Source organism: Drosophila erecta, unplaced genomic scaffold (assembly GCF_003286155.1).
Source record: "Drosophila erecta strain 14021-0224.00,06,07 unplaced genomic scaffold, DereRS2 tig00000092-arrow-pilon, whole genome shotgun sequence".
Classification (NCBI taxonomy): Eukaryota; Metazoa; Arthropoda; class Insecta; order Diptera; family Drosophilidae; genus Drosophila; species Drosophila erecta.
This window is the reverse complement of record NW_020825207.1, coordinates 4088969-4109616: the sequence shown is the minus strand read 5'-3', so window position 1 is coordinate 4109616 and position 20648 is coordinate 4088969. Positions and strand designations below refer to the sequence as shown.

General features: G+C 45.5%; 7 protein-coding genes across 9 annotated transcripts; 5 read left to right on the top strand and 2 right to left on the bottom strand.

Moving 5' to 3' along the window:
• The first annotated feature begins 163 nt into the window (after positions 1-163).
• Positions 164-4547, top strand: LOC6547278 (F-box/LRR-repeat protein 6). 2 transcript variants are annotated; one of them, XM_001976065.3, is made up of 9 exons: positions 164-245; positions 1132-2047; positions 2110-2320; positions 2379-2548; positions 2605-2745; positions 2808-2975; positions 3029-3261; positions 3322-3456; positions 3524-4547. In XM_001976065.3, exons 2-9 carry the CDS (start codon positions 1148-1150, stop codon positions 3726-3728), a joined length of 2163 nt encoding a protein of 720 aa, XP_001976101.1. In that variant the 5' UTR covers positions 164-245; positions 1132-1147; the 3' UTR covers positions 3729-4547. The 2 variants fall into 2 exon arrangements, with proteins under 2 accessions (XP_001976101.1, XP_026837132.1); XM_026981331.1 differs by lacking the exon at positions 164-245 and adding an exon at positions 252-853.
• A 40-nt stretch (positions 4548-4587) lies between these two features.
• On the bottom strand, positions 4588-5411 carry LOC6547111. Its single transcript, XM_001976066.3, has one exon. It carries the CDS (start codon positions 5191-5193, stop codon positions 4732-4734), a length of 462 nt encoding a protein of 153 aa, XP_001976102.1. The 5' UTR covers positions 5194-5411; the 3' UTR covers positions 4588-4731.
• A 256-nt stretch (positions 5412-5667) lies between these two features.
• Positions 5668-9189, top strand: LOC6547112 (WD repeat-containing protein 48 homolog). The gene is made up of 9 exons (XM_026981332.1): positions 5668-6048; positions 6130-6349; positions 6411-7405; positions 7460-7564; positions 7628-7767; positions 7829-8024; positions 8086-8280; positions 8337-8442; positions 8566-9189. The coding sequence occupies exons 1-9, from the start codon at positions 6007-6009 to the stop codon at positions 8607-8609; spliced, it is 2043 nt and encodes a 680-aa protein (XP_026837133.1). The 5' UTR covers positions 5668-6006; the 3' UTR covers positions 8610-9189.
• Positions 9190-9239: 50 nt separating this feature from the next.
• LOC6547113 (protein Vhl) lies at positions 9240-10024 on the bottom strand. Its single transcript, XM_001976068.3, has one exon. The coding sequence runs from the start codon at positions 9823-9825 to the stop codon at positions 9289-9291; it is 537 nt and encodes a 178-aa protein (XP_001976104.1). The 5' UTR covers positions 9826-10024; the 3' UTR covers positions 9240-9288.
• On the top strand, positions 10008-10814 carry LOC6547114 (trafficking protein particle complex subunit 2-like protein). 2 transcript variants are annotated; one of them, XM_026981333.1, is made up of 5 exons: positions 10008-10141; positions 10234-10364; positions 10422-10509; positions 10572-10651; positions 10723-10814. In XM_026981333.1, the coding sequence occupies exons 1-5, from the start codon at positions 10109-10111 to the stop codon at positions 10766-10768; spliced, it is 378 nt and encodes a 125-aa protein (XP_026837134.1). In that variant the 5' UTR covers positions 10008-10108; the 3' UTR covers positions 10769-10814. The 2 variants fall into 2 exon arrangements, with proteins under 2 accessions (XP_026837134.1, XP_001976105.1); XM_001976069.3 differs by having other exon boundaries at positions 10014-10141; positions 10195-10364.
• Positions 10815-11204: 390 nt separating this feature from the next.
• On the top strand, positions 11205-11743 carry LOC6547115 (cuticular protein 47Eg). The gene is made up of 2 exons (XM_001976070.3): positions 11205-11310; positions 11371-11743. The coding sequence occupies exons 1-2, from the start codon at positions 11299-11301 to the stop codon at positions 11710-11712; spliced, it is 354 nt and encodes a 117-aa protein (XP_001976106.1). The 5' UTR covers positions 11205-11298; the 3' UTR covers positions 11713-11743.
• A 2330-nt stretch (positions 11744-14073) lies between these two features.
• Positions 14074-15282, top strand: LOC6547116 (troponin C). Its single transcript, XM_026980236.1, has 4 exons — positions 14074-14209; positions 14318-14492; positions 14563-14814; positions 15241-15282. Exons 1-4 carry the CDS (start codon positions 14198-14200, stop codon positions 15267-15269), a joined length of 468 nt encoding a protein of 155 aa, XP_026836037.1. The 5' UTR covers positions 14074-14197; the 3' UTR covers positions 15270-15282.
• Positions 15283-20648: the final 5366 nt, after the last annotated feature.

Here is a 20648-nt window from a genome sequence, read left to right as displayed (position 1 = left end):
GCAGTGCCTCTTATAATCGGCACCAGTGTGAAATCGGCTGTTCGGGGAGCAAAAGAAGCCTAAAGTGTCCACTAAACGCCAAAGGAAAAAATCTTTAGAATCGAATTTGGACAATTCAAACACACACAGCTTGTGCTGCACCGTTCACACACCGCCGTGCAGTACAGTACCGCAGTGCGTGCGAGCGAAACAACCCGTGTCTCAGCAGATAACATACATTTGTGTACCTACCTCTCTTCCAAGTGGTGAGTTGAATGCCGATTATGCACCCTGCACGCGTCGCACCGAGCATTGTATGCAATAAGTGAAGTGCACAGCCGCGAAAAAAAAGGAACAGCATAGTGAAACAAGAAACCCCCTGGACACTCAAACTGCCTATCTGCACAGATCCCTCCATAACGCTCCTCTCACCCCTTATTTACAACTGAGATTTATGGCGGGAACTCGAACGGAGTGTGCGCACAGGTCACTAACAAGTCGGTGCGACCCCAACTGCGGTCGACTTGTTTATTAAGAGCGAACAAACGAATAAAAATAAAAACAAAAATATATATGTAAGTTGTAGCAGGTGAGATTTACGACTCGTATGTTGAATTCGGAGAGGAGAGAGTTTTTCGTATTGAGAACGGGGGCGAATGGGAAACCGTGAAAAACCGCCAAAATGGGTTGAGTTCTTTTGCATCGATTTTCCCGGCCGGAATGAGAAAATTTCAAATTGTGGTTCTTAAACGATAATGCATTTGTCGAAATAATTTAAAGAAATACGTAATAAATAACTGGCATCTTGGAAAGTGAATTAAGAAAATTGATCTTGACAAATAATATGCAGTCTATTCTCGAAAACCCTATATCGGTATAATTAATAGATAAAGTGCACCTATATACATAAGTATAACATAGTTACTAAACAACATTTTTTTAAGTGGTTTCTTGGCAATTTAAGTAGGAGTCGGACACTAATAGTGCATTTTGCAATTCAAAACTGATATCTAGTGTTAAAATTAAGCTTCGCTTATTCGAAGACTCGAACAGTGAAATGGCGACAGCAAGATAATATTAGAAATATAACGGAACCAGTAAATACTCCATTGAAAAGCAGGTAGTAACGGTTGTACTCTTTTCTAACTGCAGAAGAGCGAGTGGAGTGATGAGCGAATCTCTATCTTCTCAAGTGGAGGAGACCAAGGTGTCCGATGAAGATGGTGTAAAAGAGAAAGCTGAAGTGTCCACCGCCAAAGATTCAGCGGAAACGGCTATGGAAGTGGAGGCGGATGATGTTGGCGGCCAGCAGCCGGAGCAGAGTGAATTGTTAGATAAGGAGAAATCTGCCACAGTGGACATAAACACACTCACTCCTTCGACGCCCTCACAAACCCCGCCACAACTGCTGGCGGCCGAAACTGCCACATCGGGAAGCACGGCCGTCATTCCGGAGAACATCCTGTCACCGCCCAAGTCAGAAACTCAAACCGATGAGACTAACACAGCAACATCGACGTCCTGCTCCCCAGCCTCCGAAGGTCAGCGGTCGCCGGCGGCGGAGCAACAGTCATCGGCTCCGCCGTCTCAGGTGCAGGCACAGGCCACGGCGGCACCGGTCAATGGCTCCGTACCAAAGTCGGGGAAACCACTCTCCACAGCGCTCAGCGGCAAGAAGCCCAGCAAAGCGGCCACTACGTCACCACGTGCATCCCGATGCCGCAAACCTAAGGCGCTGCCCATGTACGAAAGCGAAATCAGCGACAACAAGATGGGCATCAAACTGTGCATTAAGAAATCCGATGCCGGCGAAGGCGCACCTGCTGGTGTCACATCTCCGCCAGTTGCAGTTCCCACAGCTTTAAAAACGGTGCGCAAGCGCGTCCGTAAACCAAAGCAACAGGACAGCGATGAGGCCGAGTATGAGCCACGGAAGAAAAAAGGCGGAGGAGGTGGTAGTGGCGGAGAGAAGAAGGTTTCAACGAGCCCGGATGCTGCGGAGGCGGCTGGCGAGCCAGTCGAGCAGAGTATTTGGGCTCAAAAGCTGCCCGAGGAAGTCCTCTTCAGGGTGAGTATAAAATCAAGCAGCATATATGTAAATTGTGTGCCTTATTTGAATACATTTTACAGATCTTTGAGCACGCTGTGGATACACAGGGTTGCCTGCCCACCCTCTTTCGCCTTGGCAGAGTTTGCTCGCTCTGGCGACAGGTGTCTCTTAGGCCTACTCTGTGGCGCACCATGGATCTTACCACATGGGTCAAGGAGAAGTACCGCACCGAACTTAAGCTCAAGTGGTTTGTCGACAACCGCTGCAGTGCCTGTACAGACTTGAATGTTTGTAAGTTGAAAAGTATAGACTTGAAACTATAATTTAATTTGAAAATATCTTTTTTCAGCCAATTGGAAAATTTCAGACATAAATTGCTTCCTTGCCAAATTGTCTAGCGGTTGCCCGAATCTTGCAGGCATTACCCTGTCCGGCTGGAAAGGTTTCACCTCGGATCATCTTACGTATTTGGTGGATAACATGCACAAGTTGCAGCGCTTGGACTTAAGTTCCATCAATGTATGTTGTGGCATGTGGTTGCGAAGCTATATCTGATTTAAATTTGTATTGCACAGGTTGAGATGAATGCCAGCAAGAGTGCTGTGGGTGTCAACTCCCTATGCAATGCACTGCAGACTATGGGCAGCCGCTTAACGCACCTCTACTTGGCGCACAATCGTCTGGCAGGAATACCACAAATAGTCGGAGTTCTTTCGGTGAGTAGAATGCTGTTACAACACCATTCTTATGGCTTATTGGCTTGTTTTACCTGTTGCAGACGCACTGTCCGAACCTAACATTATTGGATCTCTCGAACGTGACCACTCAGGCCACATCACACGGTGTACTCCACATTGAGAAATTGCAGCGTGGCTGCCAGAAGCTAAAGGTCCTGCGTGTGACAAACTCTCATATAACACCAAGCACGGCATCAATGCAGGAAATTGTAAGATTCGCCTTTAAATTTACGAAATATGTACTAATAGAAAGCCCTTGTAGATGGACTCCCCCGGTTTCCCAGAACTTGAAGAACTGTCCGTGGCTGCCTTAACAGATGAATCGCGCATCATAAGCGACGATCATCTGCAGCGCATCCTTAAGAGCAGCTCCAAGTTAAAGCTACTGGACGTACGCAACTGCACACGACTGACGCACGAGAGCCTAATCCGCTTACCTGCCTGGGATATCAAGCACTTATTCCTGTCTGGTTGCTCAGTCACTCGTGATATGGGGTGTGTTTATTTAGTATTAGTATACAGAACCCAGTCTAATCAAAAGTTTTCTCACCGCAGGTCGGGTCTGGAGCTCATTGCCTCAAAGTGGGCGCACAGTCTCATAGAATTGGATCTGGCTTGGGCGAATATGCAGCAGCCCATTGATAATGCGCTGCGCGCCCTAGCAGAAAAGGGCAGAGATTCGCCGATGGCGTGAGTATATATAAAACTAATGTATATATTGTATGCTAATAAAATTTAAATTATTCTTGCCCTGCAGTCATTTAAATCTGTGCGGCTCCTCTGTCTCCGATGAGGCGGTAAAGGAAATACTGACGAACTGCCGAAATATGAGCTCCATCAACCTGGCATCGTGCCGTGGACTGCCGCGAGGCGTCAAGCGCCTAATGCAGGGACCTCAGGAGCTGGGCGAACTCCGAGAGGTTCTGGGAGTGCAGCTGAAGAACAGCAGCGGGGGCAACTAATCCAGTCAGTGGGCAAGTCCACACATCGGTTTTATTGTTGAACAGGCGGGCCAAGTTTAAATGTAATTTAAATTGTTGCATCCCTCTTCGCGCGAAAGGCGTTTAGCGCTTTGTTGATTTTGTAATGTAGTCCGCAAACATTGCAATATTTGCATATTTGCAATCGCTTGCATCTTCCAATAATGCTTATCTTGTTTATAGGCCTTAGAGCGTAACTACTGTAGTAGTATAGTATTCTTTGCACAGCGGCAGCAGCGAGTTTCTCCCTTTTCTGGAGGTTCCCGCATTAGATGCTGTGCGAATAAGCAACCTTTTGTAAATGCAATACGTATTCATAACTAAGTTGATTCGAATTTTTTGCAGCGCGAAAATTATTTCCATTGGAAGACAACCGTTGCAACGATTTTCAATGATTTTTTTTAATATATATAATGGTATATATATTTACTGATTTATTGATAGTTAAGTCCGACCATTGAGCGTTTGTAAAGTATGTATACAAGAATTTAAAATAAGTTTAAAGTGTATGATTCGCAATACAAAAAGAATATATTTACCATAAAGTAGTCGTCAATTCAAAGTCGCTAAGGCAATTTGTAGAATGTTTTAACCCGACAAGAATGTACATATTGGCGTTAGAAAAACTTTCCGATTGGATGTTTTTTATATAAAAGAAGTAACCATTAATAAAGGTAACGCATATACCACACATACATAACATAAATTAAAACAATTCAATTGTTAAGCATTACTAGCAGTTAAGAGACGGCAATTAAAGGTAAATTTAATTTAAAATAAACGCAAAACATTTTCAATCTACGCCCGGCATTATCTCTTGACAGCAAAACACACCGCTCAGTCGGGTTTATAGTATAATTTTATTCAAATATGCGGGAGATAATATTGCATTACGAGCTATGTACGGCCAAGACAGCAATTACAGTACGAACCCAGTTTTGGGTTGAGTTCGGATACCTTAGTTCAGTTCAATAGATTAGATCATCTAGTTCTTCTGCAGCTTGTCCACGTCCTGAATGTAATCAGTGCCGACCTTCACGATGGCGGCGCCAGTTCCCAAGCCCGCCAGGGTCGCCAGCAGTGCGTTGTCCTGTGGCAGGGCGGACTTGATGAGCGCCCAGGCCAGTACGGATCCCATGGAGAATAGGGTGGCGCCCAGCAGGGCGTACGCACCTCGCTTGTTGTTCTTCACGTCCTTGAGGTGGGGTCTGCCGTATATGTAGAAGGCACTGCCCACCACCGCGGAGATAAGGAACACGTTCGTCAGATCCTTCTTGGGCAGGATTTTGGGCACGATCTGGGGGTTCATAACATTCACCGCAAGGGCTCCGTAGCTCACCAGGCCGTGCAGCGGTATGTAGTAGTTGAACACATTCTCCCGGGTGAAGGGCTTAAGGCCCACTTTGTCGCATATGCTGCAGGCGTCTTTTGACTGTGTGCCGGCCATTATTTTCGATGAAAATGCAATTAAATTTTTGGATCCCGGTGTGGTGGGGTCGATGAGTCTTCTTCTTCTTGTTATGTAAAGAACAGGGTTGCCAAGTTGCGATAAACATGAAAGGTTTGCCGGTCTTCGCGGACACTGCAGATTGAATATCACTGGTTCTAGGTAAATATGTATGTATGTATATAAAGATGTAAATGTTTTGGCCCATATATGTCAATGTTTGAGAGTTCGTAATCTGAAAATGTATCTGACAGGGAGTGTACGTGTTTTCAATGGCGCTTAAACTTGGAACGCGCATGTGGGTTGTTCGTCAGTTATTTTAGGTGTATTGCGTTTTATCATAACATTAACACGGATACCTGGTAAATATCCTGTTAAAAATGAAGTTCATAGTTTTTAAATAGAATCCTTTATTTTGACTGATCATTGGAATTTATTTTGGAATTTATTATTTCAGTGGTTCCGGAACAAGTCACCGTCCCGAACAAGAAGTGTCAACTTTGTTGAACAGCCGGCACGGTGTGCAAACCAGGTGGCAACACCAGCCGGCGCAGGAGAAGGAGTGGTGGAGTGACAGAGAGGTGGGAGGACCGAATGGGGATAGACAGAGAGCGAAATAGGTGCGAAAAATTATAGTTGGTGTAGCCTGGAAATTCCTCGATTTCAATTTGCAAAAAGTAAATAGCAGCCGCCCCAAAGCAACGTCGATGAATGTGCGCGCCCCGCGAGCAGAGAAAAAACAACACCATCTCCTGAAGCACAGTAGTCCAGAGATATCGCCGAGAGCCACAGTGCAGCAGATCCGTGGACGACATGTTGACGCACAAAACTTGTCAGGCACGTAAGAAAATGCAGGTGAGTGCGCCAATTGAAAGCGGGGAGGCGGAAAGCGGACACCTTAGCTCAAACTAATTAAATTAAACCGCCGGACGACAGGTTTCCTTCGTGATACGGGATGCCGAGGAGAAACAGCACCGGAATGGCGTCAACGCACTGCAGCTGGATGCCAATAACGGCAAGTTGTACTCCGCCGGACGCGACGCCATCATCCGGGTGTGGAATACACGGACGGACTCCAGCGAGAAGTACATACAATCGATGGAGCACCACAACGACTGGGTCAACGACATAGTACTTTGCTGCAATGGCAGAAACCGTGAGTTGCCCCACAGATCAGTTTGCCCAGTCATATATTATCGAATCTTCCGGAATCTTAGTTATTAGCGCCAGCTGTGATACCACGGTGAAGGTGTGGAACGCCCAGAAGGGCTTCTGCATGTCCACCCTGCGGACCCATCGCGACTACGTGCAGGCGTTGGCCTACGCCAAGGATCGGGAGCAGGTTGCCAGCGCTGGTCTGGACAAGGCCATCTTCCTGTGGGACGTGAACACGCTGACCGCTCTCACGGCGAGCAATAACACGGTTACCACCTCTAGTCTAACCGGGTCCAAGGACTCCATCTACAGCTTGGCCATGAATCCATCGGGCACAGTGATTGTGAGCGGGTCTACGGAAAATATACTGCGTATCTGGGATCCCCGCACCTGTATGCGCAGCATGAAGCTGCGAGGCCATACGGAAAACGTACGCTGCTTGGTGGTCTCGCCCGATGGAAACCAGGTGGTGTCTGGCAGCTCCGACGGCACGATCAAGGTATGGAACCTGGGTCAGCAGCGCTGTGTTCAAACCATCCACGTACACAAGGAGGGCGTGTGGTCGCTGCTGATGAGCGAGAACTTCCAGTACATCATTTCCGGCAGTCGGGATCGCAACATCATTGTAACCGAGATGCGAAACCCTAGTAACAAGACGCTTGTGTGTGAGGAGCAGGCGCCCGTGCTTAGTCTGGGCTACAACATCGACAAGACTGGGGTGTGGGCCACGACCTGGAACTCGGACATTCGCTGCTGGAAGCTGCCCATGTACGACAGATGTACAATGAATTCCTCGGGCGGAATGGACGCACAATGGACACAGGGCGGCACTGAGGTGGCCTGCATTAAGGGTGGAGCCGCCATCAAGGAGTGCGCGGTTCTAAACGACAAGCGTTATATAATAACCAAGGATTCACAGGATCAGGTCGTGGTGTACGATGTGCTGAGAGTAGTCAAAAAAGAGCAGTTGGGCGCCGTTGACTACGAAGCGGAGGTGAAGAAGCGTAATAAGCAGGTTTACATTCCAAACTGGTTCACTGTTGATCTGAAAACCGGGGTGAGTTAAGCTCTATTGAAGCTCAAGTTCGTTTAGCTTAATCATGTATTGCAGATGCCAACGATTGTATTGGGCCAGGAGGAAGTCGATTGCTTTTCCGCTTGGGTCTCCATTGAAGCTGGACTGCCGGAGTGCGTCGATCCCACAACAGAGATTAAGGTTGCTCGCTTATTAAACCTCTCTTCCACAGATGACACTTATTGAAATGCTTTTTTCTTATAGATCAACTATGGCAAGCTGCTTCTGGAGGCACTGCTAGAGTACTGGACACCACCGCATAGCATACCACCAAACGAAATGGAACCCGATATGCACGGCAATGGCTACTTCCAAGTACCCAAGCACACGCCCGTCATCTTTAGGTTTGTCTTTGTAATATAAGCTTATCTACACCATGGCTAATTTATGGCTCAATTTAAATAGTGAAGTGGGCGGCCGCACTGTTTGTCGACTTTTAGTACGCGATGCAGCTGGCGATAGCGAAAGTACCCTGCTCCACGAGACGGCGCCACAGTGGGTGACCGACGTGGTAATCGAGAAGAACATTCCCAAGTTCCTCAAAATACCGTTCTTCCTGCAGCCCCATCCGCAAATGACCAAGCCTGAACGGACGAAGAAGGTAGCCGTCTTTGACACCACACAAAAATCCTATTTTAAAACGATTAATATTCACTCTTTAGGATCGTCTGGTGGCTAATGAGTTTATTCAGTGCCGGAAGGTGTGCGAGCACGTTCTTGAAAAGGTGCTGAATGCGGAAACTACTCCAAGTGGGGGCAATGCTAACAATTCACTGCAGAATAGCCAGAGCGATGCTAATTCGGAGGGATCCCAACTGCCAGCTGAGGAACGAATTGAACTGTGGTGTAATGATGTGGTAAGATGATGGATAAATCTCTTTTAAAGGCCCTTGCTCACAGTATTCCCTTTAAGGTTGTGGACCCCAACATGGACCTGCGCACGGTGCGCCACTTCATCTGGAAACAGTCGACCGATCTTACGTTTCAGTACAAGACCAAACAGAATTTCAACTACGATGGTAAATAAGAGAGCCCACGCATAGACCAACACAAGAACACCATTCACAAACACAACGCATACTTGATTTCTGCAATTGCCATTGCCTAACCAAGAGTTGTGCTTATATATATCCGCCCCATAGGTTCGATCGGGGATAGCTTGGAGCGCGTGACGCGCAAGTATTGAACGCCGGCAAGTGATCTCCCGCCTAACCGAAGCAGTACCGATGCATTATTGAATGAGAACGAGATTGAGCAGATCGATTAACAATTTATATTTTTATAAGTTGATTTTGCAATGTATTTGAGTAACCTGCGTTTCGTCTCGTCACGTCGCGTCTAGTGGACAAAAACATTTCAAGGAGAATCTGTACAAGCGTTAACTTTAAAATTTAAAAGTGCACCGGAGTACTTTTGTTTGTTCACTTCTCGTTAGGAATAAATATGTACTTCAGATTCAGACTTATAACAATTAAGCTTGCGACACACGTAGATAAGCATGGCAAAAGGACTAACTGCAGACATACCATTAAAACGTATTTGCATCTGAAGCAACTAGACCTAGAGTATTGCGCATATATGTATGTAATATTCACACTTGTTTCACATTAGTTTTATACATAATTATTTACATAGAACATAGGTATAAGTAATCTGTTAAAGATACAGAAAAATCAATGCAATGGTAGTAGCCCAACTTGTAAAGAGCTCTATGCAAGCCAATTTGTACATAAGTAATAAGCGAAATCGAAAATCGAAAACCAGGATGAAAATCAATTAAAGTTATTAAATTATTTGAAAATCAAGCCTGTCTCTCGGTCCCTAAGATGATTACCCCCCTTTAACTAACAACTAAGAGGGCGCTCCTAACGCCGGCGTCGGGTGCCTGCCACTCGGGAATAGGACTCGATGCAGGTCAGCAAGGTGAGCAGCTGTTGCTTCAGCGTCGAGGGTATGTGGTATCCGTGGATAATCCTTCGTGGCGCGTTGCTTGTCCGGATCAGCCAGCGGGCAACCAGCCATAGGCAGTTTTCACGCAACGATCTCAATGGGAAGTGAATCAGCACTTCGCTGCGCACGTCCACCAGCTGATCCGGACTCTGCTGGTTCTTGGGCACCCGCACCCGGATCGGCTGAAAGATCCTCTGCGAGCGTACGTGCATCCGTTCGCCCGTGTAGTAGTCCCGGAACAGCCAGCTGTGCGTGGTGAACGTGTTCACCCGTACCTCCTCGAAGGGCTTGAGGGTAAGGTACATGTTCTCCCGATCCCGCTCGCACACCCAGTACAAGTCCAGGGTGCGGTAGGTGGTGTTCGCAAACAGCACGTACACCTCAACCTTTCCCTGATCAGCGCCCACCAGCTGCTGGCCGTCGCGGTTGTTCTGCGCTATCTGGAGCGCCATCTCCAGCAGGGTGCTAAGCCGATCTGCAATGGCTGCCAAATCAATTTTCGTTGTTTTTTCGTTCGCACAAGCCCTTGGAATGGGATTCAATCAAAACACAACAAACTAACAACAAGTATAGATAAAATTCACTTCTTATCAGTTACGGTAACATTTTTCCTGCTGCGTGTCCCTGCACCTGGCCACACTTTCGATGGCTGACTTATCGATAAGGGGAAAACAGCTGATTTGCTTCCGCCTCTAGCGGAACAGTAAACAAATAAGCAGCAAGAAATAACAAAATATGGCATTTTGCATAGCAGTAATTGGCAAGGATGTGAGTTTTATTTTCCATTTGAATACAATAAGCAGCATGACGAATTCCCACAGAACGCCCCCCTGTACCTGACCACATCCGATATGGAGCAGGAACTGGACTTGCAATATCATGTTAACGCCGCTTTGGACGTCGTGGAGGAGAAGTGTCTGATTGGCAAGGGTGCTCCGGAGTCCAAGGAGCTGTACCTGGGACTGCTCTACTCGACGGAGAACCACAAAATGTACTTGGGTGTAGTAATGCGCTGGAATTGGCAACTGAATGCTTGATTTTATTACAGCTACGGGTTTGTGACCAACACTCGGGTGAAATTCATAGTGGTCGTCGATTCCAGCAACGTTGCTCTTCGGGAAAACGAAGTTCGAGCGGTGGGTATCCAAGTATTACCTAAATGAAAGCCCTTTTACCTCCTACTCTTTGTACCTTCCAGATCTTCCGCAATCTCCACTTGCTCTACACGGATGCCGTCTGCAATCCCTTTTACATTCCCGGCGAATCGCTGACTTCCAAGTAAGCGGGCTTCTCCTTAATTAATATGTATATTTTACTCTATGAACCACACATCACCTTAATATCTGCAGGAAGTTCGATCGTGCTGTCCAGAAACTGATGAGCGGCACTGCCTAGCTGTAGATTAATACTGATCGAATAATAAAGCGAATTAGTTATCAGATGCATACGATTTCTCAGGAGGGATGTCAAGGTGGCCTGACCAAGTGTCCGCCCGAAGCTAGACTCAAGTAGAGATACGCACCAGAGATACGCAAACCGGTCGTTGGTTGGCTAGCCGTAGCCAAATATTATGCTAATTTGACATTTTTGTCAAAAAAAATTCGAGAATTAATTATATCTTTACAATGTGTCTGCTATTTGACACATAGTTAGTTAATGTCTCCGCGTCAAACTTGTCTTCCGTCTGTATTGGGATTTGTTATGGGATTCACTGCGATCTTCAACTGAACGGCAATAACGAGGCACACATAAACATGTATTTTGTGTTTTCTTATGCATAATTAATGAAATTAAATCCTACGCGTCTCCGGACTTGAACTTGGGCGCCACCGGCAGAGGTAAGCCGAGCATCAGTATCATATAAAAAGCCGGCAGAAGTTCCAGTTCGATATCAGTTAGCCTTCTCAAGTCTTTCAACAATCAACATGAAGTTCTTCGTAAGTGGCTTTATCACAAATTGATCCTTAAAGGATTCTAGCTATTTACAATCCTTGTAGATTGCTTTCGCCTGCCTGTTGGCCGTCGCCCTCGCCAACGAAGACGCCGGTGTTCTCCGTTCCGAACAGGAAGTTAATGTGGACAACTTTAAGTTCGCTCTTAAGCTGGACAACTCTGTCGATGTGGAGCAGCAGGGTGCCCTTAACGGTGAAGAGTGGGTGGTGAAGGGTGCCCAGGCGTGGGTTTCTCCCGATGGAGTACCCGTGTCCATTCAATACCTTGCCGATGCCAACGGTTACCAGGTGCTGTCTGCCAACCCTCCTCTGCCCACCCCACCCCCAATCCCAGATTACATCCAGCGTTCCCTGGAATACATTGCCGCCCACCCTTCCCAGCAGTAAATTGTTTTAAATAAATGCGTTGAGACTTACATTCCAAGACTTTTGATTTCATACCAAAAGGACCGACGCTTCTCAAACTGAGTAACCAAACATACGCATCCATTAGCTGACAGAAACAAGTTTGTCAGGTTCAACCGGACGGATGAATTAAATTAGTACGTAGTATGTAGGTCTAACAGATGGTCATTGTTGATACGCCATGCTGCCCCTGAACTTGAGGTCGTCTCGAGAGTTTTCACTTTCGATATTGTTTTTCGTTGCGGGGATGAAAATGAAAGCAGCAGAATTATTTGGGTTTTCTTGTTGCATTTAGTGCGCAAAATAAAGGGAAAGGTTATGGGTATTTTTATCTGTGGGAAGACATTTAGCAATCCCTATCTAGTCACGTGATCGCGATGGGATAATCAGGCTCTTTGTTGTCATAATTTGCGATGCAAATGTTAGGCTTTCGGTCTTTGAAAGTGATGCGACCGTTTAGGCTGTGCGATGCAGATTGTGCCACTGCAATTATGACGTCGACGGGCAAAGTGAATGCCATCGTAAATTACGTGGTGCAATCAGGGGCAAAAGTAGCAGTATCCGAGGTAACTAAAGTGGCCGATCCGCCGACGATCAAGGCTAAGCCGCGTCGGCTCTCAAATGTCAAAAAAACATTGAAAAGCTTGCGCTCCGTTTGCCGATTCGCCGCCAAGTCGTCACTATGATTTTGATTCTGATTCGGATTCTGGGTCGCTGAGGCTAATCGCTCTGGAAGCACAACATGGAAACCCCGACAGATGGCAAGCGAAGAAAACGAATCTCAACGATGATGGATTGAGATGCCGAGAGGGCGATGTCAATATGCCACCGAGCTGTCGGGGATCGGGATCGGGATACACTGCTGGAAAAATGCCATTTTTGTGTTTATTTCTTTTTAGATTGCCCATTCAACGATAAACGCCCATAACATTTCCTCCGTGTAACTCGATGAAGAAGTGCATAAATTTTCCGGATTCTTTGCGGCGCCAAGGATTCCTTTCTCCGGCTCAGCTGTTGGCCATTACTAATTCCTGGCATTTTGAGATATGGGTCGCATATATTACGCGCTAATAAATTAATAAGAACATAAACAAATGGTCAATATGTCAGCGTGACGTCAACTTTTTGGCGGCTTCTTTGGCTGGCGCTGTCATAATTCGAAATCAGCATTTGTTTCCTCAATTTTCCCAATATTCCAAACCAACATAAACAAATTCGAAAATGTGTGCCACACAAACGGCTATTTTATTCAAATGTATAAATCAATTTGCATATCATGGCTGGCATTAAACAAAGAGAATTAATATTATGGCTGATTTAAATCTGAATATATGTATGTACCTATATGCGTATGGGAATAGGAAGGAGAATCGCAAGAGACAATATTCGAATCGCTTATAAAAATGTTTTAACACATTGCTCGTTTGATATTTCCATGTGCGAGTTTCGGTGTCTGTGTGTGGTATGATTCCATCCTCTTAATTAATGTCGATTTTTTAATTGGTCGTTAATTTGGTCGAGTTATTAAATGATTTTATGGGCACGGCGTGATTGATTCATAAAGCGTGTCACCGCTGCGAATTGGAAAATGTGATCAGATTTGATCCAATAATGAGGGGATAACTGATACATATTTTAATGAGCACCACTTAAGCGTGCACTGAGCGAAATGCCACTGCTGAACTACTTACAATTTTTTTTTCCGATTGACTCATTTCGTATGTTAATTTCTGAATAAAAGCGAAACCGAAAAGCTAAAGCCGTAGAACAGGGTTGGTTTTAGGTTTCAGCCGGAGTTTGTAGTTATTAAATTGGCCGAAAACAAAGACCAGTATGCGTCCCAAAAGTATAAAAAAGAGATGTGTATTTAAATAAGGTTATTTAGACATTTTTTATCGTCATTAAGCGTGTTTAATTTTAATAGATGTTGACAGCGAACTTGAAACTGGTTTATCATCACATTGATTTAGAATGATTCCAGGTTCCCCAGAATCTGATAGGAATTTTTCCCGCAGTGCTGGGTAAAAATAGTCACTGTTAAGCCTAGCAAACCACTACAAAATCGTATTGGGTGGGTGGATGTGGATCGTCTGCTCTTGGTGGTGGTGGCATTGGTGGTGGTGGTGGTGGTGGTGCTGGTGGCCAGGCGCAGTAAATTCAGCAATGCTCAATGGTTTTACAGTGCTTTTCGTATTTTCCCTGCTTTTTTTTCACTCCACAAAAATTAGAAACACATTTTAAGATTTCCACAGGTTCGTGTGCGCGTTCACTTCTTTTGTTTATTTCGCTTGGTTTTATTTTCGAAATGCTGCTGAAAACCATAAATTAGCTTGTTACTTTTGGAATGCCTGGCATTGTGTGTGGGTGTTTTTGGTCTTGGGGATCTCAACAGCTAAATGAAGAAGTGGGGAACTGATTCAGTCGTTAGCGGTGATCGATCTGGTGAACAACTAGCACAGGACTTAACATGGACAACATTGTGAGTGCAGCTGGAATGCAAATTATGGCAGCCACTTGCACTTGAAAAAGTGTTTAGGCAGAGGGAAATTCGAATTACGTTAATTTATACGGGAAATTTTCTTAACAGGACGAAGACCTGACCCCCGAGCAGATTGCCGTGCTGCAGAAGGCATTCAACAGCTTCGATCACCAGAAGACCGGCAGCATCCCCACCGAAATGGTGGCCGATATCCTCCGTCTGATGGGTCAGCCCTTCGACAGGCAGATCCTTGACGAGCTGATCGACGAGGTTGATGAGGACAGTAAGTACTCGCAGCCTATATATATATATATAGCCCTGTGTTCAAACTAATCCACCCAATTCCTGCGCAGAATCCGGTCGCCTGGAGTTCGAGGAGTTCGTCCAGCTGGCTGCCAAGTTCATCGTGGAGGAGGATGACGAGGCCATGCAGAAGGAGCTGCGCGAGGCTTTCCGCCTGTACGACAAGCAGGGCAATGGCTACATTCCCACCTCCTGCCTGAAGGAGATCCTCAAGGAGCTGGACGACCAGCTGACCGAACAGGAGCTCGACATCATGATTGAGGAAATCGATTCCGACGGCTCTGGCACCGTTGATTTTGATGGTAAGTGTGCGCACCAATTAGCCGCCGTCAGTCGGGCGATAAAAATCTTGGATTCCTTGGCCCGCTGCCATGGTATTTTCCACACAAATTATATCAATTTGTTGCGGCGGAGCCCCCCTCCCCCTCCCCCATCCTAATCCCGCTGAAGAGGGGAGACGCCCTTGTGCCGCTTTATTTATAGTTCCTTAGATCTTTACACAGAAACAAGCGGAGCATTTTGCCCCAGATTTGAAATGGCTCTTCACCACTCCCGTTCCGAAAACAATTGACTTCCTTATTTGCCCTCTTTTATAATTTGGCTAGCTGTGCACCCGCTTACTTTTAGGGTTTTTGCGTTGATACCTAGTATAATTATACAACCCATATATCATACGCTTTTAGTTTTCGCCACTCCATTAATAATCTTATTTTTAATTGAATTTTCAGAATTCATGGAGATGATGACTGGCGAGTAAGCGTCATGGAGCCATTTTTTTTTTTTTTTTTTTTTTTAAATGTTTATTATTATAAAGCGACGAATCCGTACATGCAGTACTAGTACCATAACATTGCAATTAAACATATAAATAATATAACCAAACTTCTCACTTATCGTGGGAAGACTAACAACAGAGTCTCAAACGTCGAGGGGGTCTTTAAAGCTGTCCAATTGTTTTGGCAAAGCCCTTTCTTTTAAGCCTTCTTAGAGGCCTGGCAGGGAGTAGGCGTCTTGCTAGCATGCTGTGGTGTCTTTTAAGCCTATCACTGTATCTGCTTGTGTGCCTTGAGATCTGTTCTTCCACTGTATGCAGATTAAGGTCCCGATGAAGGGTTGAGCTACGTACATAGTATGGGCAGTTGGTGATGGCACGCATTGCACGATTTTGCAAGACCTCAATGCGTTTATAGTTCGATTTTGCAGCAATACCCCAGATCTGCACTCCATATAGCCAGATCGGGGCTATACAGTGGGCGTATACTGCCCTTTTGGCTCTAAGTGTCATGGTGCTTCTTCTGTTGATCAACCATCGCAGTTGTTGCATTCTCTGACCGCATCTCCGTGCCGCAGCTTTTAAGTGTGGGCCAAAGGTCAACCGTTTGTCAAGGGTGATCCCAAGGTATTTAGCCTGCAGAGGTTGTTCTAGGGTTACGCCATCAAATTGTATGGGTGGTGTGCGCCTAATGAGAGTCTTCAAGGTGAAACAAGGATTGATGGTCTTATGTGGATTTACCTTTAAGTTCCATCTTTTGCACCATGCAGCCAAAGTATTGAGATACTCTTGGAGGCCACGTGCTGCCTCAGTGCAAGAACTGGAGCTGTATAACAGTGCGATATCGTCAGCGTAAGTGGCGAGTAGGGCCTTCCTGGGAGCTTCCATATGGTGCATATTTGGGCAAGGCAAATCCGCGGTAAATATTGAGTAGAGCAGCGGGCCGAGGACGCTGCCCTGCGGAACTCCAGCTCTCATGTAGCAAGGGGTTGAGTAGGTGCTTCTGACCCTGACCATGAACTTCCTATCTTCCAGGTAAGATTTCAGGACTCCATAGTATGGTGCTGGAAGCAGCTTTTTTATTTTGCAGAGTAGGCCGATATGCCAGACTCTGTCAAATGCTTGCTGCATGTCAATAAATACAGCATTGCAGTATTCCAAGTCGTCAAACGCCTGAATAATGTGCTTAACCAGTCTGTGAACCTGCTCCACAGTGCTGTGTCCCTGTCGAAATCCAAACTGGTGATCTGGGAGGATACGGCGCTCCTTAATAAAGTCACCTAGTCTGTTGGCAATCAGCCTTTCCCATATCTTGGATAGCGAAGACAGCAGACTTATGGGCCGATACGATTCCGGATCCTCTTCAGGTTTCCCAGGCTTATGTATCATGAGAATTGCTGCCATTTTCCACTGCTTTGGGAAGGACTGCACCCTAAATATAGCATTAAATATTTTCGCCATGTATAGGATGGCTCGGAGAGGTAGCGCTTTTAACGTGGCATTACAGACATTGTCGATGCCAGGAGTCTTCTTTATTGGCATTGATTTAATGACTTCGGCAATTTCCTCAACCCTGATTGGTTTAATTGGTAGCGACATTTGTAGGGGTATCTCTAGGCTGTCAAGCGTCTCTCGATTCTGCTCCATTGTAGCGAATTGGTAATGGGTGAACCTAGTCTCCAAATGATTTGCAAAGGAATTGGCCTGTTCCTCCTCGTTTTTAGCAAGTTCACCTCCCGGGCATCTAATGGGTACCTGTCTGAACGGTTGTCTTTTGAGGGATTTGGTGGACTTCCAGAGTGAATACCCAGCATCCACCGTATAGTCCATAGAAGCCAGCTTCTGCTCAAAAAAGATACTTCGAAGGTCTCTTACCACATTTCGTAGTTGTTTTGCAGCACGGTTCCATAAGATGCGGTCCCAGGGATCTTGAGATCGGATTGCTCGCCTTCTGAGTCTCCTTTTCTGTGTCAGGAGCTCTCTAGCCTCTCTTGTTAGGGATATTCCATAGGGGGTGCCTGTCCGAGGAACAGAAGGCGTAGATGCAGTCGCAGCCCTGTGAATACTTTGCGTAAGGTGATCAACAGCCATTTCAATTTCTTCACCAGAATTTAGCGTGATGTTCAACGGGATCATGCTCTCCAGTTGTTGACTAAAAGCGAGCGGGTCAGTGTGCTTGTTGACTAATCGTGGACTTGGATTCACATGGGTACTATCTGTCACAATACTGATGATCAAAGGCAAGTGATCGGAGTCCAGATCCCAACTTTGTGTTATACTTGTTAGGGAATCTGGTATACCATGATGCACCGCGAAGTCAATGCAGGAAGGCGTATGACTGGGTACATAAGGATACCTGGTTGGCGAACCAGTTGCAAGTATCTTAGCTCCAGTGATAGAGATGGCTTCCGCTAGCTCACGCCCCCGGGGTGAATTGTAGGTGTCGCCCCAAAGCCAGTGTCGGGCGTTCCAGTCGCCACCAATCATATACCGTTGGCCGCAAGAGCGTATTGTGTCAGTAAATTGTCTTTCGTCGATACTAACACTGGGAGGACAGTAAATGGCGCCGAACTGCACGTCACCCAGTCCTGTAGCTACTTTTACTGTAGACATTTGTATGCTGCGTGTCTCTATGACCCTTTGCGGGAAATGGCGAAGAGTTGTCCTAACGAACACGGCTGCTCCACCAACGCTATTATTATTTTGCGATGGCCTAAATGCTGGATAGAAAGCATAACCATATATCTTAACAGTATCCCCTCTTTTAATTCTAAGTTCCGTCACAAGAAGAATGTCCACGCTATTATTGTGCGCGTAAAGCTCAATATCTTTAGCTTTTCTTGAAATGCCGTTGGCATTCCAAATAAGAATCTTTAGTGGATTCATTGTGGGTGTGGAGCGTTGTTAGAAAGCTGGTAGGTATGTTCATTCCCAGCTCCTTGCTTTAACATGGTGGTTATTTCAAATACCATTCTTTCGAGCTTTTCAAGTCGTTGATTGGTTTGATTTCTGTGATGTTGCTGATCTTGTTGCTGCTGTTGCAACCACATAAGAAACTGATGTTGTTGTTGTTGTTGCATTTGCTGCTGCCATTCTTGGAACTGTTGTTGTTGCTGTTGTAACAATGCTTGGACGTCAAGTGAATTATTTTGCTGAGTGTTCAGTCGTTGTTGCTGCGATAACTGTTGCGTTTGTAAGTTATATAAACGTCGCTGAGCTGGTCCATCCTTGGAGGGAGTTGTATTAGAGTATTCTTTTGCTACTGTGGCATAGGATACTTTTGTATTTACCCCAGGGCCTATAGATGGTTGATGCTGTACCATATTTTGGTGTTGTTGTGTTGGTTGCTGATCTTCAGTTGACTGGTTAGTACTCTTACGGCGATTAATCTGCACGGAAGGAAACTGTTGCTGATCTCTATGGTTGAACCCATGATTCTGCCTATTTAAGTGATTCGCCTTCTTCGCAGGCCCCATAGATCTGCGGAGAAGCTCCTGGTACTTATGGCAACCTTTATAACTAGCCATGTGATCGTGAGAACAGTGATAGCATGTGGGCAGAGCATCTACAGGACGTGTACATTGTGTGGTTTGGTGATTTTCACCACACCTGGCACAATTTGGATGTCTGCGGCAGTATTTAGCTGTATGGCCATACTCCTGGCAACGTCGACATTGTGCAATTTCACTAGACTTTCGCATCCTTTCGATCCGTATTTTCTGTCGGCAAAGGGTCTTCACGTGATAAATTTCATTAATATTAGGGCAGGGCTTAATGTTAATGAAAAAAATATTGAGTTTTTCATCTTTATTAACCCTTGAACTAGGGTTGTGAATGTGAAGTACTTCATAGCCTAAACATTTCAGATCGGCCGTTATATCTTTGTTTTGTGTGCTGTGATGTAAGTCCCTTACTACAATTCTGTGTGCTTTTTCTGTCAGCATTTGGTAAGTGTGAAACTGCATACCAATTTCATCCATATAGCTAACAATTTTTCTGTAAGTGTCACTGTCTTTGGGAAATATTCTGACTGTTTCCCCTTGGTTAGCTTTGACTACGACGTTATCTAGACTTGCCTTTTCTTGTATGAGCTCAAATAGGTCATTTAAGTTGCTAATATTAACAACAATTTGGGGTGGTTTTTTAAAATCTTTGAGTTGATTGTTGGCGTTAGATGTTTCCTGGGATTTATTGGCAGTATTGTTTTCTGCAGATTGAAATTCGTCCATGCGGGCACTAGCATCATCGGCATCCTCAGACATCATGTCTTCCCCGTTTTCTTCATTAGTAATGATGTCCGTGTCGAGAATAGCAAACCTGTTACTAGAGCTTGCCTTCTGGTTAATTGTGGGGACCAAGTGCGGGCCCTGGGTACTGCTCACTCTTTTCGGTTTAAGGATGGGGGACAGTGGCTTTGCATTTTTTCTCTTGCCTGCTTTCCGATTTTGATCATCCAGTAATCTTCTGGCAGCACCGCTTAGATTTTTTGCTGCAATGTCGGGGCTGGTCAATTGGGAACATTCTTGGTTTGCTACACTTGAACCAGAACAGATGCTGCTCATTGTGGGATTTGCCATTGTGTATATGGTGCTGCTACTGGCACTAGAAAATGTCACTGTTGTTGTGGTGGGACTGCTTTGAGACTTATTGCATGTAATGCGTTGAATTTCTGATCGGCACTCGTCTCTAATCTTACTAGGTAATTTTCCAGCTATTGAGAACATTTTTTCATGATCAATCTGCTTCTTTATAAGCTGAGAGTCATCGAAACTGTTTTCATTCATTGTTTTTATATTGTCTTAATATTCAGCAAATAATTTGCGGGCCCAAATGTCCGGAACAGAGCATAAACAGTTCGGTTTTACTGATAAGCAAAGTTTGTTTACCTCTTGTGCAGTTCTGCGCGGGGTGAGGTAGATGACTTGCCCGAAGGGCAGAAAGCACCGTTTGAATGCACTTCACCTGATGCACTTTTTGTTTTTGTCAAACTGCCGACACCGCTCAAAGCAGCGCCCAAATAAATGATTTGTGCTATTTTGAGCACAAAAGGGAATGCACCGATAAGCAAAAAATAAATCACTTTTGCATGCGCGCGACACAACCGATCTCTTTGACTGCCAGAGTAGGAATCTCATGGAGCCATTGTAACTGAAAATTGTCTACCCCCTAACACCCGAGGCTTGAATAAACGTTTTGTATTTTATTTCTACGATTGAGTAATCATAATTACGCTATAAATAATCCGCTCGTTCAGGAACTGATTGAGTAGAAAAACCCAAAGCGCGGCAAACATTCTATTGGCCGCAGTGCATCTGCATCCGAGTTGAGTCATCTTAATTGCCACCCTCTGCCATGCGGATTATT